The sequence below is a fragment of the Choloepus didactylus genome, chromosome 17, assembly GCF_015220235.1.
Source record: "Choloepus didactylus isolate mChoDid1 chromosome 17, mChoDid1.pri, whole genome shotgun sequence".
Classification (NCBI taxonomy): domain Eukaryota; kingdom Metazoa; phylum Chordata; class Mammalia; order Pilosa; family Megalonychidae; genus Choloepus; species Choloepus didactylus.
In genome coordinates, this window is record NC_051323.1 from 30,598,944 (window position 1) to 30,624,153 (window position 25,210).

At 36.8% G+C, this 25,210-nt stretch overlaps 1 protein-coding gene across 5 annotated transcripts in view; it reads left to right on the forward strand.

Annotated features, from left to right (window-relative positions):
- USP34 (ubiquitin specific peptidase 34) overlaps positions 1-25,210 on the forward strand; it is a 371,878-nt gene that overhangs the window by 98,621 nt on the left and 248,047 nt on the right. For all 5 annotated transcript variants that reach the window (XM_037806728.1, XM_037806730.1, XM_037806731.1 and 2 more), the window contains exons 2-3: positions 14,485-14,572; positions 23,966-24,386. In XM_037806728.1, coding sequence (XP_037662656.1) covers positions 14,485-14,572; positions 23,966-24,386 — 509 coding nt within the window. The remainder of the gene's footprint in view (positions 1-14,484; positions 14,573-23,965; positions 24,387-25,210) is intronic.

The window sequence follows — 25,210 nt, forward strand, 5'->3', positions numbered from 1 at the left end:
AAAATGGCTGAGGCTTTTTCCACTGAGCTGAAACGGACAGAAAACCCTCTTCAAGGCCAGTCTGTGGCCACCCTCCAGCTCTCTAAGGTCAGCCTTCACCGAAAGCCTCTGTTTGCTTGTTGGAGATTCGTATCAAGCAGTCCACACTTGTTAATTAAAAGCCCACTTGGAGCACAGCTGTGCTATATTAGCTCGCTCAGAGAGAGCTGCTCTCTGGCTCCATGAGGCTTTGCAGCTTGGGCCATGGGGGGAGGGGGCTCCCGGCTTGGATCTGCACTTTTTACTTATGGATTTTATGCTGCGATCTCGAGCATTCCTCCCAATTCAGGTTGGTGTATGATGAGTGGACTGTCACATTTGTCCCCCCCCCCCCAGTTATTCCAGATTATTTACTAGCTGTTCCTGGTTGCATTAGTTGTTCCAGGGGGACTAACTATCTTCCACTCCTCTCTATGCCTCCATCTTGGATCTCCTCTCCTGGCCATTGGAATTTTGATTTGGGTTGTGTTGAATCTGTAAATTATTTTGTGTAGAATTGATGTCTTAATGATATTTAGTCTTCTAGTCCATGAACACGGAATGTCCTTCCATTTATTTGGGTATTCTTTGTTTTGTTTTCTTGGTGTTTTGTAGATTTCTGGAAACACATCCTTTGCATCTGTGGTTAAATTCATTCCTAAATATATAGTTCTTTTAGTTTCTATTGTAAACAGGATTTTTTTTCTTGATTTCCTCTCACATTGCTCATTACTAGTGTATAAAAACACTACTGATAATTTGTGTGTTGCTCTTGTACTCTGCCACTTTCCTGTATTTGTTTATCATCTCTGGTAGCTTTGTGTTGATTTTTCCAGGATATTCTCTATATAGAATCATGTCATTTGTAAATAGTGTCTTCCTTTCTGATTTTGATGCCTTTTATTTCTTTTTTCTTGCCTGTTTGCTCTGGCTAGAACTTTGTAGTTCAATGTTGAATAACAGTGTTGACAGTGGGCATCCTTGTCTTGTTCTCAATCTTGGAAAGCTTTCAGTCTTTCACCATTGACTGTGGGTTTTTCATATATGCCTTTTATCATGTCAATGTAGTTTCCTTCTATTCCTATCTTTTGAAGTGTTGTTATTAAGAAAGTATGCTGGATTTTGTCAGTTGCCTTTTGTGTATTGATTGAGATGATCTTGTGGTTTTTCCCCTTGGTTTTATTAATGTGGTGTATTACATTAATTGTATTTTTTACTTTGAGCCACTATTGTATACCTGGGGTAAAACCTACTTGATCATGGTGTTTAATCCTTTGGTTTTGCTGTTGGATTTGATTTGCAAGTAATTAGTTGAAGAGTTTTGCATCTGTATTCATAAGAGAAATCATTCTGTGATTTTCTTTTCTTTTTGTGTCTTTATCTGACTTTGGTATGAAGGTGATGATGGCCTTAGAATGGGATAAGTTGTGTTCCCTCTTCTTCAGTTTTTTGGGAGAGTTTGAGCAGAATTGGTGTTAATTCTTTTAGGAATGATTGGTAAAATTCACCGGTGAAGCCATCTGGTTCTGGGCTTCTCTTTTTTTGATAGGGTTTTGATGAGTGATTCAACCTCTTCACTTGTGATTGGCTTGTTGAGGTCTTCTGTTTCTTCTTTAGATACTGTATGTTGATCATGTGTTTCCAGGAAGTTGTCCATTTCATCTAACTTGTCTCATTTGTTGGCATACATTTGTTCATTATTATCTTAGGATTCTTTTTATTTCTGTGGATCAGTGTAATGTACCCCCTCTGTTTTCTGATTTTATTTATTTATTCAGTTACATCCCTTTTTTCTTTGTCATCCAGGTGACAAATTTTATTTTATTTTGATCTCTGTAAAGAACCAAATTTTGCTTTCGTTAAGTCTCTCTCTCTTTCTTTTTTTAAATTCTCTATTTCATATATTCCTGCTCTTTTTTTATTTCTTTCCTTCAGTTTGTCTTGGGATTAGTTTGCTGTTCCTTCTCTTTCAGGTGTGCAGTTAGGTCTTTCATTTTAGCACTTTCTTCTTTAATGTAAGTGTTAGGGTTGTAAATTTTCCTCTTAGCACTGCCTTTGCTGCATCCAGTGTTTTTTTTTCTAATTTTCATTCATGTCAAGATATTTACTCATTTCTCTTGCAGTTTCTTCTTTGACCCACTGATTATTTAAGAAAGTGTTATCTAATTTCAATATATTTATGTATTTTCCAGTTCTCTGCCTGTTATTGATATCCAGTTTCATTCCATTATGGTCAGAGAAGATGCTTTATATGATTTCAGTCTTTCTAAATGTACTGAAACTTGTTTTGTGACCCAAGATGTGGTTATAAAGTTTTAAATGTCTTGAATAATCTTCTTCTAACCTTGTTTTACTATTAGTCTCATTATCCTTTTTTTTTTTGTTTAAGGTTAGGAACTTTTTCCTAGTGTTTTTTTTTAATTAGTTTTTTTTAAAATTCAATTTTATTGCGATATATTCGCATACCATACAGTCCCTCCAAAGTGTGCAATCAACTGTTGACAGTACCATCATATTGTTGCCATCATTCTTTAGTCCCAGATTTTGCATGAGATGAGGTTTCTCAAGCATGCTTTTTATATGAGAGCATATAGATGCCTATACAGATATTTTCACGTTATCAATATGATACCCCCAGTTTTTAGCTGCCTGACCAGTTCTCTGGTTTAACCTCTCCAAAGAGGAAACTTGGTCTTTTGAGGATATTGCTTGTGTACAGGATTGGAAGTGGTGATTATAAGATGGGGGTTAGGGTGTCTAATTGCTAGTTAGTAAATAAGACTTTAATTTTTTTTTTTAGCCCTACCTACATTCCTGCATTGAGTTACTTAGTGTTTCTAATTCATGAGACTTTCAGAGGTTTCTTGAGACACTGTAGAAAAATCCTAAAAATAAGGTGCATGTATAACGGACAGATAAAATTGATGTTAACATTTTATATTTGCTATTTTTTTAAAAGAAATAAAAGTTGGTACTTCTGAAAGCACATCCCTTTATCCTATTTCTTTATCCCTTTCCCCTATAGGTAACCACTGTCCTGATGTTGTTGTGTCATTACATTATATGTATTTGTACTTGTATTTGTTATGAGTCCATAACAACATACAGTGTTTTTGTGAGTGTTGAAAGTTAACAAATTATGTCATACTGTCATATGTTATAACTAGCCTTTTTTAGTCAACATTTTCAAGTTGGCTTTGAGACATTTCAATACATCAAGATTCAGTATGCTAACTTAATTATCCATTTACCTTCTAATCGACAATATTTTTAATCTTATTCATCACAGTGTTCTTCCTCAGACATTCTGTTAACATTCTTTTCTTATTTTTTTAAATGTTTCCTCTATCAAACTTATTTCTTTGATTTACAGTGTATTCTTGCAGACTACCCAGGAATAGGAGATGCAAATAATTTGGTGTTTTAAATCTTTCTTTAATGCCAGTCTCCATTGAGCTATAGCTTGAATTTTGTTTGCAAGAAGTAACTTTTGGGTAATGGGCCCAATTCCATTTTTGTTTTGTTTTAGCTTTTATTTAATAGTATATATGTGTTCTTCTAAAAAGCCATATAGTTTTGCAAGGCTTACAACAAACAACTGCAGTCTTGCTGCAGGCCCACTTTTCTTTTCCTAGATGTCGGAAATAAAGTGGTACCTGTAAGGGAATAAACGCTCTCTCAGTTCTGGAGGAGAAAAGAATTTATTTACGATCTTGCAAGATGGGGCGTCCAGCCAAACATGCGGAAGGCTGGCGCGCCAGAGGAAGAGAATGGCGATGTTTAAATCTCCTACTCCTAATTTGCAAGTTCTTCCCCTGTTTTCCCATTGACTGGGTACTACAGAGGTTACAGCCTATCCGAGAACACTAACTAATTCATTTTTTGAGATTTTAATTTGTACCGCCAATCTCAGAGAGCCAACTAGCTCATTATTGAGATTTTGAACTGATTAGCCAATGCCCCCCCAAATTTTTATTTTTTTTGCTGTGAGTTCCCGCCTCTGATACTACCTCATGTCTCTTTACATCAGGCAGATTCTCTCTTCTCTTTGGGGCTTGTTTAAACTGGTTTTGCCTCCATTTCCCTTATTCCATGCTGTCTCTATGTGAAAACGAAACTTATTCCTTTCTTACAGATTCTCTCCTCTTTTTTTTAAACACTTTTAGTTTTCACATTTTAGATTCTCAAATTTGCTAAGGGCTTTTTTACATTTCTCATCGTAGGGATCTTTTTTATTTTTGATTCTAGTGGTTTTGATGGCTTTTTGAACTAGTCTTTGAGCACACGGGATTATGTAGCACCCAGCTGTTATAAACATTTTGGCTGGAATGATAAGGAAAATTAAAATAGATGTTGCAATTCCTTTCCATTTCTCGAACCAATTTTTCAACTATTCTATGAGTGGGTTGTTAATGCTAGAATTCTTTTTTAGTTTCTGAAATAAGGCTGTTAAGCCTTGTAGGGCTTTGGTGATAGTTCCATTAGGTGCGGTATTATTGGGGATGAATGTGCGACAATTTCCCCCAACTATAGCACAGACGCCTCCTTTTTCAGCTAGCATCATGTCTAGGGCCATTCTGTTTTCCCATGCCATTCGGTTAGTGGCATCTAACTGTTCTGCTATTTCTTTAATGACATTCCTGGTATAGTTGATAAATTTTAGCTGATGATTGACATTTTTATTGATGGTGACCCACCAGAATAAGGACGATTTAAATTTTGCAGCTAATTGATTTTTAGCTTTAAACTCATTAGGAATTTTCTGGGGAACCCCTATACTATTTACAAACATTTTTTTATTGAAGGAACTAGGTACACTTTGTACATTTTTCTTTTCTCCTTTGCCTTGGGTTGGTACTTTATTACTTTCAAATGCCAAGGTAAATGAGATAGCCAATTGAACCAGAGCACAGGTTTCTCCCCACCTTTCAGATAGTGTTGGCCAGAGGATGCCCTTCCCACAGTACCACCAGAGGTTTGCTCGGGGTATAGTTAGGCTGGAGAAGTTGCCAGTACTATCCTTGCTCACATTCCACACCTGTGTACACAAAGCCATGGTACCAAGATCCTGGAGCCCTTCTTCCCATCTGGAGAGACAGGCAGAGTGGTTTCTGGGACCAAGGTGAGATGCTGGTATGGCTTTGACACTTTCCTCCTGGACTGGAGGGAAAAGGGAGGACAACGTACTACAACTTTCACCAGGAGTAGCATTTTGAAAGAGGAGTGTTATATATTTAAACTCCCTTTCATGCTTTTTCATTCCCAAGGGGAAGGGCATAATCTGAACAGTGGGTTGTTTGGTTGTACAAGCATAACAGTCACTTCTGTTTAGACTCTGGATGGTATGTTTGCCCCATTCTACCCAGGCAATTGTATTTCCATAACCTGTCTCTATTTCTGTGGTTTGCTTTAAGTCTTTGGTCTTAAGTATTCTAATGACCTTGGGGTTAATTTGTACTGGAGAGTTAAATTCCAGCCAAGTTTTCCTTAATGGTTTTTTTCCAACCTGGGTAAGACCCATCCCTTATACTGTGTGGTCCACCAAGCAGTGTTCCAAGAATAACAGGGGTTAGGTGTCTCATAAGTTATACTTTCAAATGTTCGCCCCTGAACAATCTTGCTTTCTATTTGAACAGTCTGCTAATATAAATGTTTATATTCCTCCCTCAGTTGTTGCTGATGTTTTAGATTTTTACAGCTCATTACTTGATAAACATCAAATTGTACAGTTTGAGACTTTAAGCCTTTGACTACACTTATAACTAGCTTAGCAGAACCTGTTATTCCTTGAATATAGAACATTATGATCAGCATAAGCAATTTCATCATTAAGCTATACACAGAGCACAATGTAAACATAGGGTTTAATCCAGCCCTTTCTCCCTTCTAATATGTTCCTTTAACTGTTGCCTATTTAAAGTGATCCTTAGGGGATCTGAGGTAGGAGTCACTTTCCAGGATTCAGGTTGAGTTGCTGGATACTTATCGTCTGGTTCAGGCACCGGTCCCTTCACTTGTGTGTAATGAGTCCAGCCTCTTTTTGCCATTCGGACTGCCGTCTCAGTTGTCAGCAAGACTTGATAGGGTCCTTTCCAGATCGGTTGAAGTTTGGATTCTTTCCATGACTGGATCAGAACCCAGCTGCCAGGCTGATGTTAATGGGCAGCAAATTCAAGAGCCAGCTTTAGTGAACCTTAAACCCTTTTATAGGAACATTTACTTGCACTTTGAGTATGGACCTTTTGCTTTTGCCCAAAATATATCAGAAAAATTATTCTGCTTTTTACAAGAATACATAGTTTCATATATCTGGAATACAGACACATACAACTTATATACACACTCATAACCATACGAAACAGACATACATTCCCATTTACAAGCATGTATAGCCAATACACTACTGTTACACATACATAGAAAACTTTTACACAGTTTTTCTCACTTTTTTTCATTTTTCACACTATTGTGAAACTGCACACAATTGCCCAGCTTTAGAGTATACACAAACTAGTAAACGCTATAAAGACACAAAGAAATAGCTTCAGTTTACTATAGATGAGTAAAAAAAAAAAAAAAAAAATTTGCCAAGTTTTAAATTACACACTGACAAACTTTAACAGTTTGAAAGACTCCTACGTAATTATATTACATGCTTTTATTACATACAAATACAACTATCCCACATTCCTGTGTAAACATACAACTTAAACTCCCATTAGATTCATGAAGTTTTAACTCTCAGAATGCATCCAAATACAGTTCTAAAAAATGTGCATATAACTTTCTATATACCCTGATACACACATTAAGGGACTTTAAATGTAGCTTCCACATGCCTTAGACTTAATTACACAGCACATTAAAATATGTAAATGTATTTATTAATACCTGTTTAGCCTCACATAAGTATATGAATAGAGAATCACACAAACCCCATGCTACAAATTTTCTTCCTCCTTTTTTTTTTTTTTTTTAAACTGCTCCAATTACTTCTCTATCTCACTTTTGTCTGTTTTCTCCCTGGCTTGTTGACTCTCTGAATATTTCCTCTAATGGCTTATTCAGCCATTCATCGATTTTTGGATCTTCTCTGAATATTAGGCTAAAATTCCTTTATATAGCTGACCTTTTAAAGTCTGAGTTATTAACAGAATGACATTGTATTCTTGGGGCTTGAGGGAGTGGGAGTCTAACCCTTTTTAGAGGCTTTTGTGGCAGCGCTTTTCTTTTCAAAGTCTGGGGTGATGTTGGGGAGATTACCTTTTTGGCCCCACCCTTCTTAAACATCGGGGTGCCACCCAGACTCTGCCTCTTCGGGGTAAAGGCTCTACCTTCTCTGAACAGTGGGGTGGCAGCCAGGCTTTTCCCATTCCCCTGGGAATGTGCTCCACCCTCTGGGTCCTGAGGCGGCAAAACTTTTCTAGAGCATTGAGGCGGAAAGCCCACCCTCAACCTGCAGGGCAAACTCACCCTTTTCATGCATGTGGGCCACTCCACTCTCCCAGCCTGAGACCACTTGACTTCAGACCTCAACTTTCATCGTTCTTTGGGGATATGGGTACAGCCAATTTTATTTTAGGTGGATGCAGTCTCTCTCTTTCTCTCATAGCCACCCTCTTTCCCATTTCCCTTTCTTCTCTGAAGAAAGGGATATTTACATAAACCAGATTTTAAGAATCAAGTTAATTGTTATTCAGCTAGCCTTGCTAGGCTTTTTATTAATGATTCTTACCTTCCTTTCTTTAAGAGCCTTTAGAAACAGAAACTTTTGGAAATCTCTTCATTTTTTTTTTTTTTTTTTAACTTTTGGTGGGTTGTAATTACTGGAGCAGTCAGCATTAACTGGCTCTCCAATTGCCTGGGGGCATAGACTGCTTCCACCAAAACCTCAGGCTTTAATGGTTCCCGCCCCAGTGGGGGAGGGGAGACCATAAGGTGGGGGAATGCTTATCCTAGGTTTTAGTTTCTTTTTTCCCTGCAGCCACCACATGGCACAGTTCAATTCTGCCTTGGAAAAAGGTTTATTTTTATTAACATGACACACGAGGTCAGCACAAAGCCAACTCTTATCTGCCTTATATTTTGGCCAGAATACATTTGGCAGCAAAATGCCTTTTTTTTTTTTTTTTTTTTTTTGTCTAAACATAACAATAATATTTGATCATTTTCTTTTACTCTTTCCCTTGGTCCAATTACTTTTAGCCCAATGTTTTAACATGTTTCCCAATGGATTATTTAGAGGAATGTTCCCCGGGGACCCTAAAGGTACCCCCTTCCCTTTATTCCCAGCCGGCTGACTGCCTCTATTCCCCATTCTGAGTCTTGCCTGAGCATCTTTCCCTTAGGATCAGCTCTAGGCTCATCAGAATGTCCCCATTCTGAGTCTTGTTTGGGCATCTTTACCTCAGGATCAGCCCCAGACTTTCAGAATGCTTTAACCACCAAGGTAATATAATATTTCTTTCCTTACCTTGGTCCGTGCACGGAGTTGCCTGGTTAACCAGAGGCAGGCCTTTTCTTTTCCCCCTTTTCTCATCCACAACCGGCAGATCCAAGCATCTGGCCTCGGGCCCTTTAGCTGCCAGAGATGGGCCCCCAATGGCGGAGTCCGAGACCGCTCAATCAGCGGGGCGCGCCTTCCTTTTGTCCACCTCGGGGGTCCCCCTCCGAAGCTTTGGATCCCGGACGAGCCCCCAAGTTGTCGGAAATAAAGTGGTACCTATAAGGGAATAAACGCTCTCTCGGTTCTGGAGGAGAAAAGAATTTATTTACGATCTTGCAAGATGGGGCGTCCAGCCAAACATGCGGAAGGCTGGCGCGCCAGAGGAAGAGAATGGCGATGTTTAAATCTCCTACTCCTAATTCGCAAGTCCCTCCCCTGTTTCCCCATTGACTGGGTACTACAGAGGTTACAGCCTATCCGAGAACACTAACTAATTCATTTTTTGAGATTTTAATTTGTGCCGCCAATCCCAGAGAGCCAACTAGCTCATTATTGAGATTTTGAACTGATTAGCCAATGCCCCCCCAAATTTTTATTTTTTTTGCTGTGAGTTCCCGCCTCTGATACTACCTCATGTCTCTTTACATCAGGCAGATTCTCTCTTCTCTTTGTCTGGGGCTTGTTTAAACTGGTTTTGCCTCCATTTCCCTTATTCCATGCTGTCTCTATGTGAAAACGAAACTTATTCCTTTCTTACACTAGAGGTAATCACTTTCACTTTTATTTGTTTGGTTTTTTAACCCCAGCTGTTACCTCCTTGTGTCTAAATAACAAGATTATTTTGTTATTTCTTGGTAAATATTTTTGATCTGGACTGTTGACTTCCTCCTTGCCAAGCCTTTCCTTTTTTTTCCGTTTTCTTTTGAATCAGGATTGTGTATTTGTTATTAGGACTATGTAAATATTGTTTACTGCTGAACTTAGTGGCATGCATTATATTTCCAGAATTGTACATTTTTTCATTCCTATAATAATTTTTTTCTGTCTTCCTCTGTTATAATTCTCCTTCAAGTTTGAGACATTGAAAAATTCTTTTCTTTTCAGTCAAATGTAAACTACTCTTTAAATGGAGCTCCCCCTCCCCCTAAATCTTGGAACCTTCTTACTTCGAGCTCTTTATTGTCTTGCTTCTATCTGAACTAGTGTTCTTGGGGTAATTGTACAGTCCTCATCCTACATCTCCCTTCACATCGTCATAGGGACACCATTTAAACATCACATTCTTCATTTAGAATGCTTTAATTTCGCCCTTTCTTTTAATGTATGACTTCTTAATCTTTCAGTTTTTGTTTAAAAAATCACACCTCCTCAGTGAGTCCCTTCTATTCCCCTTTCTAAGGTGTATTACCCTGTACTGTTTGCTACACAGCACCTTATTTGGTTTCTTCTTGATACTTATCATAATATGTATGCACATTTTAGTTTATTCTTGTATCTCTTTTTGTCCTTCCTCTCCATTACTAGACTAAATTCCATGAGGAAGGTACTGTCTCTGTTTCATTCACCTGTTGTATATCTAGTACCCAGCAGATACCGTGCTCAACAAATATTGAAAGAATAAATGATATTCCTAGACAGTGAAGATTTATAATGCCATGGTTATATTATCTTGTTGGTCTTTATTTGTCTAGCCTGGGGTTGGGGAACTATGGCTGGTGAGCCAAATTGTTCTAGCCATCTTATTTTTGAAACATACTCTTTTATTATGTATTGTATGCGACTGCTTTCATGACAAAATGGCAGAGTTGCATAGTTGCGATGGACCATGTGATCCACAAAGTCTAAACTAAAATATCCTTCTAGATTTAATTTGAGATTCCTTTCTTAGTGCACACTGTATATGAAATGCCAGAATGTCAGTTAGGGTTCAGACAGGGAATCGAAGAGGGAATTTAATTAAGGAAAATAATTACACACGTTGAAGCCTTGAAAGGGCAAAAAGGGAGCCTTGAGGGAACCAAGAGATGATGATGGTAACTGCAGGAAGCAACCAGTCTTCCCTGAGGCTGGGGAGACAAAGGAAAGAGTTTGGACTTGTCAAAATCTAGTAGCTTCTCAGCCCAGTGAGCTAAGATGGGACACAGACTTCAGGGAAGTGATCCTGCCTGGCCATTGCTGCTATCTCTGAGAGGGGTGCCATGATGCTGGTGTCAGACATGCCAAGGTGATGAACTTGGGCCTTGGTCCTTTCTCCTGTTTTCTAGTCTTCATCAGTGTATTTTTATAAAATTGAGATTATTCATATACCATACACTTATCCAAAGATCCAAAGTGTACAATTATTTGCCCACAGTACCATCATATAGCTGTGCATCCATTGCCACAATTAATTTTTTTTTGAATCTTTAGAACATTTTCATTACTCCAGAGAAGAAAGAAAGGCAAAACAAAGAAACTTAAATCCTCCGATACCTTAACCACCCCCCTCCATTAGTGACTCATAGTATTGGTGTAATACATTTGATGAAAGAATGTTAAAATACTAACTGTATTATATAGTTTGCAATAGGTGTATTTTTCTTATATGCCCCTCTATTAAATTCTGGTTACAGTGACATACATTTGTTCTAGTTCATGAAAGAGATTTCTGATATTTGTACAGTTAATCACAGACATTGCCTACTACAAGATTCACTGTTTTATATATTCCCATCTTTTATCCTCCAACTTTCCTTCTGGTGGCATACATGACTCTGAGCTTCCCCTTTCCACAGATTCACATACCGTTCAGCGCTGTTAGTTATTCTGACAGTAATGTGCTACCATCACCTCTGTCCATTTCCAAACATTTAAGTTCAAATTAGTTGAACATTCTGCTCATAATAAGCAACCACTCCCCTTTCTTTAGCCTTGTTCTATACTTGTTCTATATCCTGGTAACTTAGATTTCATGTCTATGAGTTTACATATTATGATTAGTTCATATTAGTGAGACCCTGCAATATTTGTCCTTATATGTCTGACTTATTTCACTCAATATATTGCCCTCAAAGTTTCTTCATAAACCCATTTTTTCTTTAAGACATTTTGTTCACACACCGTACATTACATCCTAAATAAACAGTTGATGGTTCCCTGTGTTGTCACGTATTTCTGTATTCACCACTGTCACCACTGTCTATATAAGGACATCTCCATTTTTTCCACAAATAAGGGGGAAGAGTCAAAGAAGGTAGGGAGACAAAAAAAAGAGAAACAAAACAAAACAAAACATGACAGCTAGGAAGCAACAAAAGGAAAGATAGCATTAAACTAAAGTAGAATAAAGAATCAAGACAACCTCACCAATGCCACGAGTCACATACCCCTCCCTTATGTCCCCCTCTTATATGCATTTAGCTTTGGTATATTGCCTTTGTTACATTAAGGGAAGCATAATACAAAGTTTCTGTTAACTATAGTCTCTAGTTTGCATTGATAATTATTGTTTTCCCCAATACCATCCTATTTTTAACACCTTGCAAGGTTGACATTCATTTGTTCTCCCTCATGTAAAAACATATTTGTACATTTTAGCACAATTGTTGAGCACTCTAGGTTTTACTGAGTCTCACAGTCCCAGTCTTTATCTTTCCTCTTTTCTTCTGGTGTCCCACATGCTACTAACCTTCCTCTTTCAACCATAGTCACAGTCATCTTTGTCCAGTGTGCTTACATTGCTTTGCTACCATCACCCAAAATTGTGTTCCAAACCTCTCCCTTCTGTCTTTTCCTATCTGTCTGTGCTCTCTTTAGTATTAGAGCAGGTATCTTGTTCACAAAGTCTCTCATTTTCTGTTTGCCAGAGAATATTTTAAGCTCTCCTTCATATTTGAAGGACAGTTTGGCTGGATATAGGATTCTTGGTTGGTAGTTTTTCTCTTTCGCTATCACACCACTTCCTTCTTGCCTCCATGGTTTCTCCTGAGAAATCTGCACATAGTCACATCAAGCTTCCTTTGTATGCAATGGATTGCTTTTCTCTTGCTGCTTTCAGGATTTTCTCTGTCTTTGACGTTTGATAATCTGATTATTAAGTAAGTGTCTTGGAGTAGGTCTATCCAGATCTATTCTGTTTGGGGTACGCTGTGCTTCTTGGATCTGTAATTTTATGTTTTTCATAAGAGATAGGAAATTTTCATTGATTATTTCCTCTGTTATTGCTTCTGCCCCTTTTCCCTGCTCTTCTCCTTTGGGGACACCCATGACACATGGTGCATGGGTGCGTTTCATGTTGTCATTCAGTTCCCTGAGATGTTGCTCGTATTTTTCCATTCTTTTCCCTATCTGTTCTTTTGTGTGTAGGATTTTAGGTGTCTTGTTCTCCAGTTCTTGAGTGTTTTCTTCCCCCCTGAGATCTGTTGTTGTATGTCTCCATTGTGTCTTTCATCTCTTGCATTGTGCGTTTCATTTCCATAGATTCTGCCAGTTGTTTTTTCAAACTTTCGATTTCTACTTTATGTTCGCTCAGTGTTTTCATTATACGCTTCATCTCTTTTGCCATATCTTCCCTAAACTTTTTGAATTGAATTAGCATTAGTTGTTTCAATTCCTATATCTCATTTGAAATGTAAATTTGTTCCTTTGGGCCATAACTTCGTTTTTCTTTGTGTGGATTGTAGTTTTCTGTTGTCGAGGCATCGAGGCATCTGGTTTCCTTGGTTACTTCAATTAGGTTTTCCCAGACCAGAACGCGCTCAGATCTCCGAAGGGGGCAATATGCAGTATCAGGTTCCCGTGAGGGTGTGTCTTAGAAGACTGACACAACTTGTGAGGCCTCAAGCCACTGTGCTTTTCGTAACCTGCCCAGCACATGGCACCTGTCATCCTGTAGATCCTAACTGGTGTAAGGAGGTGTGGCCTGCTTAGGTTCTGTTTTGGCTGTTTTCCCCCAAGCTCTGGGGTCTGGTTCTGAATGGGAGGCAGGTTGTAGAGCTGGGCATCACCTCCTTTGTCTTAGGGAATATACACCCCTTAGGGAGTTATCATCTGCATTTTAAGGGGTTCTTTGTCTCTCTGACTCTGCTATCTCCACCCTTGTCTGGGTCAGAGCACTGTGAACTGAATATGGCTGTGGCTTTCTCCACTGAGCCGCCCAGGTTGAGAGTAAAACGGATAGCCTCCCTTCAGGGTCAGTCCATGGCAACCCCAGCTTTACCCAGCAGCCAAAGATAGCACCTGGTGCTCTGGGCTCCCCCTCCTGGGACAGAGAAGTCCTCTACCTCTTTTAAGATTGGTCATCACTAAAAGCCTCTGTCTGCTTTTTGGGGATTTGTAGCTTGTATTGTAGCTTGTATTGAGCTGGACTGAGGTATATTCGCTTGTTCAGAGAGTGTGCTTTCTGTTCCAGTGGAATTTTGCAGTTCAGGCTGACATGGGGGGAGGAGATTCCTGGCTCAGGTCTGCGGTTTTTACTTACAGATTTTATGCTGTTATCTCAGGTGTTCCTCCCAATCCAGGTTGGTGTACGATGTGTGGACAGTCATGGTTGTCCTCTAGTAGTTATTCCAGGTTATTTACTAGTTTTTCCTGGTTGTTTGTTAGTTGTTCCAGGGGAACTAATTAACTTCGATTCCTCTCTGTGCTGCCATCTTCTTTGTCTCCATCAGTGCATTTTTGACTTTGAGGAAGATCTTACTAGGAAGCCAGCTGCTAAATGAAAAATGTAGGTTACAGAGTCTCAGCCACAGCATCACAAAGTATAGAATAGAAGGGTGGATTTGGGGCTTTGAGAAGGCCATAGCCAGAATAACCAGAAAAGTGCCCTTTTTTTCCTGTGAAAATGGCAGCTATTAAACGTCTCTTCTCAAAATGGTCATTAATTATATAAACCAATTTTTTTTTGTTTGTGAAGATGAAAGAGAAATTGTATGAAATATTTGCATTTAAAACACCAGGCTTTAATTTGAAGTACTATTGTCAATATAAATCATTATATTCATTCATATTTTTAAAACTTCTTATTTTCTGCTTTTTTTCAGTATCGGATATAGAAGGTGGTGATGGACTGCAGCTAAGAAAGGAACATACTCTCAAAATATTTGCTTATATCAATTCCTGGACACAAAGGTATACGTCTTCTAGTATTTTAAAGACTAACTTTTTGAGTTGCATTTTAAAGTGCCATTTTTTTTTGTTATTAGTTTTTCCTTTCAGTATATTGGATACTTTTAGTCATTAAATGCCAGTTTAGCATTATTGAATTTTCCTTCTTGTTCATGGGGTCCATCGGTTCTGTTTTTAAAATATGATAAAAATCAGTTTATTTCAACTCTCCTTCATTATGTATGAATGTAGGAATGCTTGAAATTCTGAGGAATAATTTATTTCCAGAGTTAATATAATAAGCATTTTGGTAGAGGCTCTTTGATCCTTCTGGAAGCCACTTGCTGTTTGTTCATTTTCCATAATAATTATGTATATTTGACTTTTAAGTAATTTTATATATATTGAGTACATAGAAAATAAAGCTTCAGGAAACACAATAGTTAATCTTAATGTAAAGAAAGTTTTATAACAAGGATCTGCAAATTTCTGTCCCTCAAAGTGATCTTATCTTGTAGAGGAAAATAATTCTTTTCACCTGTGTGTCTGTTCAGAGTTTAAACTCCTCAGTCCTTCTAAAGTAAAGAATGTTTGAAGCATTGTAATTAGTAATTAATTAGCTTACTAAATGCAGTGATACATAATTTAATGTCCTGAGGCACACAGTCCAGCTGATCATAAAGGGTTTAACAGAATAGTTTAATTTAAAATATCATTTTCTGTAAAATGGTATCCTTTTTTTTTCTTTTTCTTTCTGTCAATAAACATGGTAGGTATATTTGTTCCAAAAAGATTTGTAGGATTTATTTATTTAAAGTGAGGTATTGTCATCATCACATCTCTTTTATTAGTATCAACCATGTGAATATCTTTTGACTGATTTAGCAGTGGTGGCTATTCCTTTCATTATGGGTGGCATCAGTTAATGGATTCTTCATCATGCTAATATGTGAATGTTTTAAAATTAACATTAGCAGTCTAAAGTGATTTACTGAGAAATGTCAGATGTGAGTTATAATTTTGAATGTATTGTAATTATAGGTAGGTGGCAACATGCTATGCTAGAAAGAATACACTTCTGATTTCAGGATGTATGGTTATGCTACTGATTAAAATTAAATCCACAGAAATACATTATTTCCTAAAGTTTCACCACCAGTTATTGATTGGGTTGTGGTAAGAGCTGCATTTTCTTATTGGTAGTCCACTTTTTTCATAGATAGGTACTATTAATTGCCTATATCATGAATTTCTTTTTATTAAAATTTTTATGTTATAGAAGTAGCAGGTTTACAGAAAAATCATGATGCAGAAAATACTGAGTTCCATATACCACCCCTATTATTAACACATGACATTAGTATGGTACCTTTGTTACAACTGATGAAATAATTCTGATTAAAATTATACTATTAACTGTAGTCCATACTTTACCTTAGGATTCACTGTTTGTGGTGTTCATGTTTTTATTTTTATTTAAAAAATTTTTATTTTGGTTACATATGTACAACCTAAAATTTCTTCTTTTAACCACATTCAAATATATAATTCATTACCATTAATTACATTGACAGTGTTTTGCTACCATCACCACTGTCCATTACCAAAACTTTTGTCACCCCAAACAGAAGTTCTATACTGATTAAGCGTTAACTCCACATTCCATACTTTTACTCCTAACCCTGGTAACCTGTATTCTAGTTTCTGACTGTACCCCATTATATATCCTAATTATTTCATATCACCGAGATCTTTCAATATTTATCCTCTAGTGTCTGGCTTATTTCTACTCAACATGATGTCTTCAAGTTTGATGCATGTTGTTGCATGTATCAGAACTTCATTTCTTTGTTATGGCTGAAAAATATTCCATTATACTTATATGCCGCACTTCGTTTTTCCATTTATCTGTTGAGGGGCATTAGGGTTACTTCTATGGATCCATAATTCTATGAATAATGCCACTATAAACACTATTGCTTAATATGTTTCTCCCTCTTTTTTAGTTCTTTTCAGTATGCTTAGAAGTGGGCTTGCCAGGTAATATGGTAATTTAGTGCTTTTCTTTCTGTGGAGCAGCCAAATTGTCTTCCACAGCAGCTGCGCTGCAGCATTTTATATTCCCACCAATAAAGACGAGTATCTCTATTTTTCCACATCCTCTCCAGTGTTTGTGATTTTCCATTTTTTAATGTAGCCATTCTAGTGCGTATGAAATGGCATCTCATTGTGGCTTTGATTTGCATTTCCGTAGTGGCTAGTGATGTGGTGTATCTTTTCATATGCTTTTTTTTGGCCATTTGTACATCCCCTTTGGAAAAACGTCAGTTCAAGACTTTTGTCCATTTTTAAATTGGATTGTTTGTTGTTTTTCTATTGAGTTGTAGCGGTTCTTTTTATATGGTGGATATTAAACCCATATCAGCGTTTAATGTGGTTTCAAAACATTTTTTTCCCCCATTCTATAAGTTATGTTTTCACTTTTGTGGTGTAGTCTTTTTGCACAAAAATTTTAAATTTGTTCCCCGTACAACTTTATTGAGATATATTCACATACCAAACAATCATCCACAGTGCACAATCATTTGTTCATAGTATCCTCATATAGTTGTGCATTCATCACCACAATCAGCCCTTGAACACATTCATTACTCCAAAAAAAAAATAAATAAATAAAAGTGAAAAAGAACAGCCAAAACATCCCATCCCCGCATCCTCTGCTATTACTCATTTATTGTTTGTCCCATTTTTCTACTCATTTGTTCATATACTGGATAAAGGGAGTGTGAGTCAAAAGGTTTTCACAATCACACAGTCACACCATATAAGCTGTATAATTATGTAGTCGCCTTCAAGACAAAAATTTTTAATTTTGAGGAGGCCCCATTTGTCTATTTTTTCTTTCATTGCTTGTGCTTTGGTTCTAAAGTCTAAGAAACCATTGCCTAACATAAGGTCCTGTAAATACTTCCTACAGTTTTTCCATTTTATTTTGAAATAAATTCAAACTTACAGGAACAGTTGCAAAAACAATACAAAACCCATTCACAGAACTCCAGCATACCCTGACCCCCTCTCCCAATACCCCGATCCACGACCTTTAACATCCTGTCACACCTCCATTTCTTTCTTTCCCTCCCTCTCTCCCTCCCTATCTATCATCCATCATCTATTGCTCTGTCTTCTGAACATATGAGAGCAAGTTGCACACATCCTTGAACCAACGATATAATTCACATATACAATTCCCATGAAGAAGAACATTCTTGTATGCAATCCCATTAAGCACAGCTAAGAAGTTCAAGAAATTCAACATTGTTACAAAGCTTATGTTCTATATATATATATATTTTTTTTCTTGTGTCCTCACTGTGTCCCTTTGAGTCTCCTCTCCTCCATCCTCAGATCCCATCCAGGCTCATCCTTGGCATTTAATTGTCATTGCCTGTTTAGATTTTTTCTTTTTCAATTGTGGAAACATATATATGGCCTAAATCTTCTCATTCCAACCCCTCCCTAGCATTCCATTAGTGGGATTAATCACCTTTAAAATGTTGTAATGCTATCACCTCCCGACCATCCATTACTAGAAATTTCCCTTCACCCCAAACAGCAACCCTACACTCATTTCTTAACTTCCCATTGCCCCTTCCCCCACTTCTCATAACCCATACTCTACTTTTCATCTCTAAGGTCATGTTCGCTGATAATTTCTTTGTGTTTACTGTGGGGCTTAAATTTAACCTCTTAAATCCATAACAATCTTGTTTTTCTTTGATACCAACTTTACTTCAATAGGACATGTAAACTGTGTTTCTATACTCCTCCATTCCCCCACCTTTATATAGTTCTTGTCAAAAAATACATATTTTACATTGAGTCCAAAACCACTGATTTGTCATTAGAGTTCATGTATTTTATATCCTGTAGGCAGTAAATAGTGGAGTTACCAATTAAAAATTATTGACTTCTATTTGTAATCCATTGTGGTCAGAGAATGTGCTTTGAATATATTCAGGTTTTTTTTTTTTTGTTTGTTTTTTTTTTAATTTATTGAGGCTTGTTTTATGTCCCAGCATATGGTCTGTTCTGGAGAAAGATCCATTATCACTAGAGAAAAATGTGTGTCCTGGTTACATTTGGGATGTAATGTTCTATATATGTCTGTTAAAATTCTCCATCTCTCTCTCTTCTTTCTTTGTTTCTCCATCAGTAGGGCTCCCTTTAGTATCTGAAGTAGGGCAGGTCTTTTATTAGCAAAATCTTTTAGCATTTGTTTGTGAAAAATTTAAGCTCTCTCTCCAATTTGAAGGAGAGTTTTGCTGGATAAAGTATTCTTGGTTCCAAATGTTTCTCTCTCAGAATTTTAAATATGTCATGCCACTGCCTTCTCGCTTCCATGGTGGCCGCTGAGTAGCCACTACTTAGTCTTATGTTGTTTCCTTTGTATGTGGTGAATTGCTTTTCTCTTGCTGCTTTCAGAACTTGCTCCTTCTCTTCAGTATTTGACAGTCTGATCAGATATGTCTCGGAGTGGGTTTATTTGGATTTATTCTATTTGGGGTTCACTGGGCATTTATACTTTGTGATTTTATATTGCTTAGAAGGCTGGGGAAGTTTTCCCCAACAATTTCTTTGAATACTCTTTCTAGACCTTTACCCTTCTCTTCCCCTTCTGGGACACCAATGAGTCTTAAATTTGGATGTTTTACTATAGCTTTGTAATAAGTTTTAAAATTGGGAAGTTTGAGTCCTGCAACTTCATTCTTCTTTTTCAAGATGTTTTTGCCTATTCAGGACCTCCTGCCCTTTCATATAAATTTATTGATTAGCTTTTCTGTTTCTGCAAAGAAGGCTGTTGAAATTTAGCTTGGGGTTGTGTTCAATCTGTAAATCACTTTCGGTAGTATTGACATCTTAACAATATTTAGTCTTCCAATCCATAAACACGAAAGTCCTTCCATTTATTTAGGTCTTTTTAAAAATTTCTTTTAGAAATGTTTTGTAGATGTCCATGTGCTGTCCTTTTCACCCTTGGTTAAATTTATTCCTAGATATTTAGTTCTTGAAGTTGCTATTGTAAATGGAATTTTTTTCTTGGTTTCCTATTCAGATTGTTCATTTTCAGTTTATAGGAACACTACTGATATTTGGGTATTGATCTTGTAACTCTGCCACTTTGCCGTATTTATTTATTATCTCTAGTAGCTTTGTTGTAGATTTTTCAGAATTTCCTATATATGGGCTCATAAGGAAATAAGGAAACTTTTACTTCTTTTTTTCCAATTTGGACGCCTCTATTTCTTTTTCTTGCGTAATTTCTCTGGCTAGAACTTCCAATACAGTATGAATAACAGTGGTGACAGTGGGCCTCCTTTCTGTCTTCCTTATTGTTGGGAAAAGCTTTCAGTCTTTCACCATCAAATATGATACTAGCGGTGTGTTTTTCATATATGCTCTGTATTATGTTGAGGACGTTTCCTTCTATTCCTAGTTATTTAAGTGTCTTTACCAAGAAGTTAAAAACCCAAGAAGGGATGCTGGGTTTTGTCAGATGCCTTTTCTGCATGAATTAAAATGATCGTGTGAATTTTTTTTTCTTTTTTTGGTCTGTCAGTGTGGTATATTGCATTAATTGATTTTCTTGTTAAATTCTCCGTATATGCTTGGAATTAAGTCTATTCGATCATGGAGCAGAATTCTTTTAATGTGCTGTTGGATTCGGTTTGTCAGTATTTGTTGAGCATTTTTATATTTGTATTCATAAGGAGTATTGGTATGTGGCTTTCTTTTCTTGTGGTATCTGTTTTTTTAACTGCAGATTTGATTGAGATATAGTCACACACCATATAATCCATGTAAAGTATATAATCAGTGTCTCACTGTCATCATCTGGTTGTGCAGTCATCATCATAATCAATTTTAGAACATTCTCTTTCTTCCAAAAAGAAAAATAACAATTGGACACAAAAAAAAGAAAACCCCAAACACTCCATACTCCTTATTTCCCCCCTATTATTGATTGCTAGTATTGGTGTGGTACATTTGTTACTGTTGATGAAATAATATTCAGATATTATTGTTAACTGTAGTCCGTACCTACTTTTTCTGCTGGTACTTTGCTCCCAGATTCTGGTTTTAAAATGGCTTTCTCCAAAATATGTCTGTGCTTCTGTCACTCTTAGCTTCTCTCTCTCAGCTCTGGTGCATTCTTGCTTGTTCTCCCAGAGTGTTTCTCTCTAAGCATCTGGGGGTCCTCTCTTAGGTTCTCCAGGGCAAACTCTGGGCATCATCTCTTAGTTTAGCATCTCCAGATGTCTTTCTGTCTGCATTTCCAAGCATCTCAGTCTGTGTTGGCCCCTGAGTTCTCTTAAGGACTCCAGTAAACTAACCAGACTCATCTTGAATGGGCGGGTCGTACCCACATGGAATGATCTAATAAGCAAAAGGTCTCACCCACAGTTGGTTGGGTCCCACCTCCATGGAAATAACCTAATCAAAACGTCCTGCCCATAAGAAGTCTGCCTTCACAAGATTACATTAAAGAACTTGAGCTTTCCTGGGGTACATAATAGTTTCAAATCAGCACACATTCTGTATTAACTCTTTGTGTAAGTGTTGTACATTTGTTTTTAGTTCATGGAAGAACTGTTTATATTTGTAGTGTTAATCGTAAACATCATTCACCACAAGGTTCACTGTGTTATATTCCCATATTGTAGCCTCCAGCTTTCCTTCTGGTGACATTGATGACTTAGAACAACCCCTTTCAAACCATATTCACCTGCAATTCAGCACTATTATTCATAATCCCAGTAACAAGCTCTCATTACCTCTTGTGGTATCTTTACCTGGCTTTTTGTATGAGGGTGGTATTGGTCTCATAGAATGAATTAGGGAGTGTTTCCTCTTCTTCAGTTTTTTTGGAAAGGTTTTTACAGGATAGGTGTTAATTCTTTCTGCAATGTTTGGTAAAATTCCCTTCCTCATGATTGTTTAGTTAACATTATATTTTTTATTTTATTAAATGGAGGTAGATATTGTGTATTAGGTATTTAGAACTTTTTATCATTGCGTATTCTTCAATTATACACACTGCAGTCAGGTAGAGAATATCAAACGAAGCCCATTTGTGTAACAAAGTCTTGTCAGAGTAGAAATAATAGGGATGGGACTTGAGAAGAAAATAGGATACGTTCAGAGTGATCCAAAATTAGGTATAGTATATAAGAAAGTACATAAGGTATATGTTTGTGCATTAAAGGTTTCCTTTTTGTAACCTGAATTTATTTTTCATATTTTCCTGTTCTTGTGTCAGTAATATAGTATCTCATATGTCTTTGAAGATAAAAATTACAGATAATTTTTCCCCCCTTCCTGCATTTTATCTTTTTCCTCTGAATTGCTTTTTATGTTTGTTCTGCCTTTGGTGATACGAGTTTTTCTTGAAAATTTTTTTATCCTTAGCTATTATTTCATGATTAAGATGGGGGCACTAAAAAGCTGATTGACCGTTCTGTATAGGTGGGGCATTTCAGATGATGGCTTATACTGTGCAGTGGTAAGATACTGAGTAGGCTCTCTTAATGCAGATAAATTGCCTTTTCTCTTTGACTGTTCGGATTCTCAAAAAGTATTATTCTTCAGACTTTTGCCTTGAGGTATGGTATGTTAATCTGGTGGTTTGGGCTTGGAAGCATGCTTGAGGAGATTCATTCAGTAAACTCTCTTGCTTTCACTTTCTTGTATCGTTCTTGCTTTCTTTAGTGTCTTGTGTTCTTTGGTTTGTCTCATTTACTCAGTGTACAGAATAATGTTCTCTGGGTTGCATAGGAATAGTATACTGGCTCTCTGGGGTGGGAACCTGGAGGTTTTAACTAGCTTTCAATTAATCCTATTTTCTGTCTCATGGTTCATCCCTTCCTTGAGAGATATCTGATGCCTAAGTCCTGAGCCTTTCCAGTGTTCTGTGGAGTGCATCTTTCCTTTTTGGAATTTCCCTCTGTAGATACTTCCAAGTTTATATCTTCACTCATAAGTCACCATTCCCTCCTTTTTCATTGTCTAAAATTTGTTGGCATGTCACTTTTTCTTGTATTCTTTCTTTGTGGAATTTTGTGGCCCCCCCCCAACTTTAATATATTTTTAGGGGGTTTGGAATAGAGCAGAGATAAGCTTATTTGTAAAATCAAGCTGGACTTAACTGAAGGTAAAATTTTTAATATTGTGGGTATGGTTTGTAAAACACTAGATTGAGCATGCATATACCTAGACTTTCAGAAGTGAGCATAATATAATAAAAAGTATAACTTGTTAGTAAGGTGATGCTGGTTGTTAGTTGGAGACTTCAGATCTTTCTTAAGTGAGCCTCTCCCCAGCCTATTTGAGTGTGAAGGACCCAAATATGAGCAAGGTAGAGGTGGCAGTGTCTTTATGACCTAGTGCCAGATGTCACACATTGTCATTTGATCCACATTCTATTCATTAGAAGTGAGTCAGTAAGTCTGGTCTAGACATTCAAGGAAAATTGGGCTTCACTGTTTGGAGAAAGGAGTATCATAGAATTTGTGGCCATAAATCCATCATACCAGGAAAGATGAAATTATTTCTTCATGGTCATTCAGGGAGCTGGTGATATATTTAGACTACCATATGGATTGTATACAATGTTGATTGTATACAAATATTGGAACCAAGTACTTGGATGTGTGTTTGTGTATGTGCACTATTTATTTTTGATTCACCAGACCCTTTTGATTATCTGCAATATGCTAGGCGTTGTGTTACTCAATGAGCAAGTCTGACAGAACTAGATTTCTGTGTAATACTTATTGATGCTTATTTTTATTTATTTTAATTTTTACTGGAGCTATATGGGTATGTGGTATTCCTAAATGCTACCTTATTGAATACGGTTGGAATGGCCCTCCCAAATAACATTAAGCAAATTATAATTAATTTTAAAATATGGCAGTTTATTAGTTGACAAGAAAACCCCTGCTGTTAAATAACCAGCTAGCTTTACTGATAAGGTATTTTATAATAGCCAATTTCCTAATATGCCCTAAACATATACTGAGTACTTAGAATTTGGAGAGCAAAGAAAGATGCCAAATTCCTGTTCTGAGGTAACTTCTTATGTAGAAGAACAGATAAATGCATACATAAAACTGAGGATAATAGTTGTAAACCTTATGTGATGACTATACTAATCAGTTGTTGATGTGATGCTATTTTTGTAAGTTGTGGTGTTACTCCAGCAGGAAGTAAACTGAAATTTACTGAAACTGAAATTTAGGGGTTAAAAAAGTATTTTAGTATTTGCTTATTGGCTTTTTTTAATATTACTTAACTAGGAAAATATAATTGTTGCCTCTCTAGGAAGCATTTATTTAGTAATTTTTTTTTCTTTTATAGGCAATGTCTGTGCTGCTTCAAGGAATATAAGCATTTGGAGATTTTTAACCAAGTAGTGTGTGCACTTATTAATTTAGTGATTGCCCAAGTTCAAGTGCTCCGGGACCAGCTTTGCAAACATTGTACTACTATTAACATAGATTCTACGTGGCAAGATGAGAGTAATCAAGCGGAAGAACCACTGAATATAAAAAGAGAGTGTAATGATGGAAGTACAGAAAGGCAAAAATCAATAGAAAAAAAATCAAACTCTACAAGAGTTTGTAATCGGACTGAGGAGGAATCTTCAAAGAGTTCTGATCCTTTTAATTTATGGAGTACAGATGAAAAGGAAAAACTCTTACTATGTGTGGCAAAAATTTTTCAAATTCAGTTTCCCTTGTATACCGCTTACAAACATAACACTCATCCTACTATAGAGGTATGTACACATAGGTATTGTGACTTTTAGGTAATATCTAAGTGGTAGCTTGGCATCTATTTCTCACATATGAATAAATATGAAGTCAGAGTTACTGTCTGTGGAAAATTTTATAATAATCATTACTGCTAACAAAATCCAGGTTTCTTCAGAACATTTCTGTAACAATTTGTGTTGAACATTCACTCAGTGTAGTCCTATTACAGAAATCTTTGTAAACTGAACTCATAAAATTGAATGGTTTTTTTAGTGATTTAAACCTTTTGGTGATATAGATCTATGTTGTCCTTATTGTGAATTTTAAAATAATTCTTGAGGAAGAAGTACTTAAAATTCTGAATTTCATTTTAGAAACATAGGTAACAGAATTTGGAAATTGCTTTGTCAGGAAGAAACAAATCTGTAATTAGTAGTTTTAAATAATAGTATTTTCTTTTGTAAGTTAAGGTGCTTGACTTTTTCCATTAGTGATATTTTTATAAATATTTCCAGGATTTTAGTAATCTATCTTAGACTTATTTAGATGCTGGGATTTCTTTCTAGACTTAGAGGGAATTGAGACAGTCAAGTGGTGCTTCAGTGCTACAGAAGGGTGAAAGTGGAAGCTGTAAAGCTTCTGAAAGTCCAGCCCCTGAAATGCATTCAATATCACTTCTGCCACATTTGTTGATTGAGGCAATTGGTAAGGGCAGCCCATATTCAAAGGGGTGAGGAAGTAGACTCCATCTCTGGATAGGAGGAGAGGCACAGTTTCATTGCAAAATATATGCATACTGAAGTGGGAAGAGTTGTGGCCAGTAAAGAGTCTACCACAAGATTTTTTA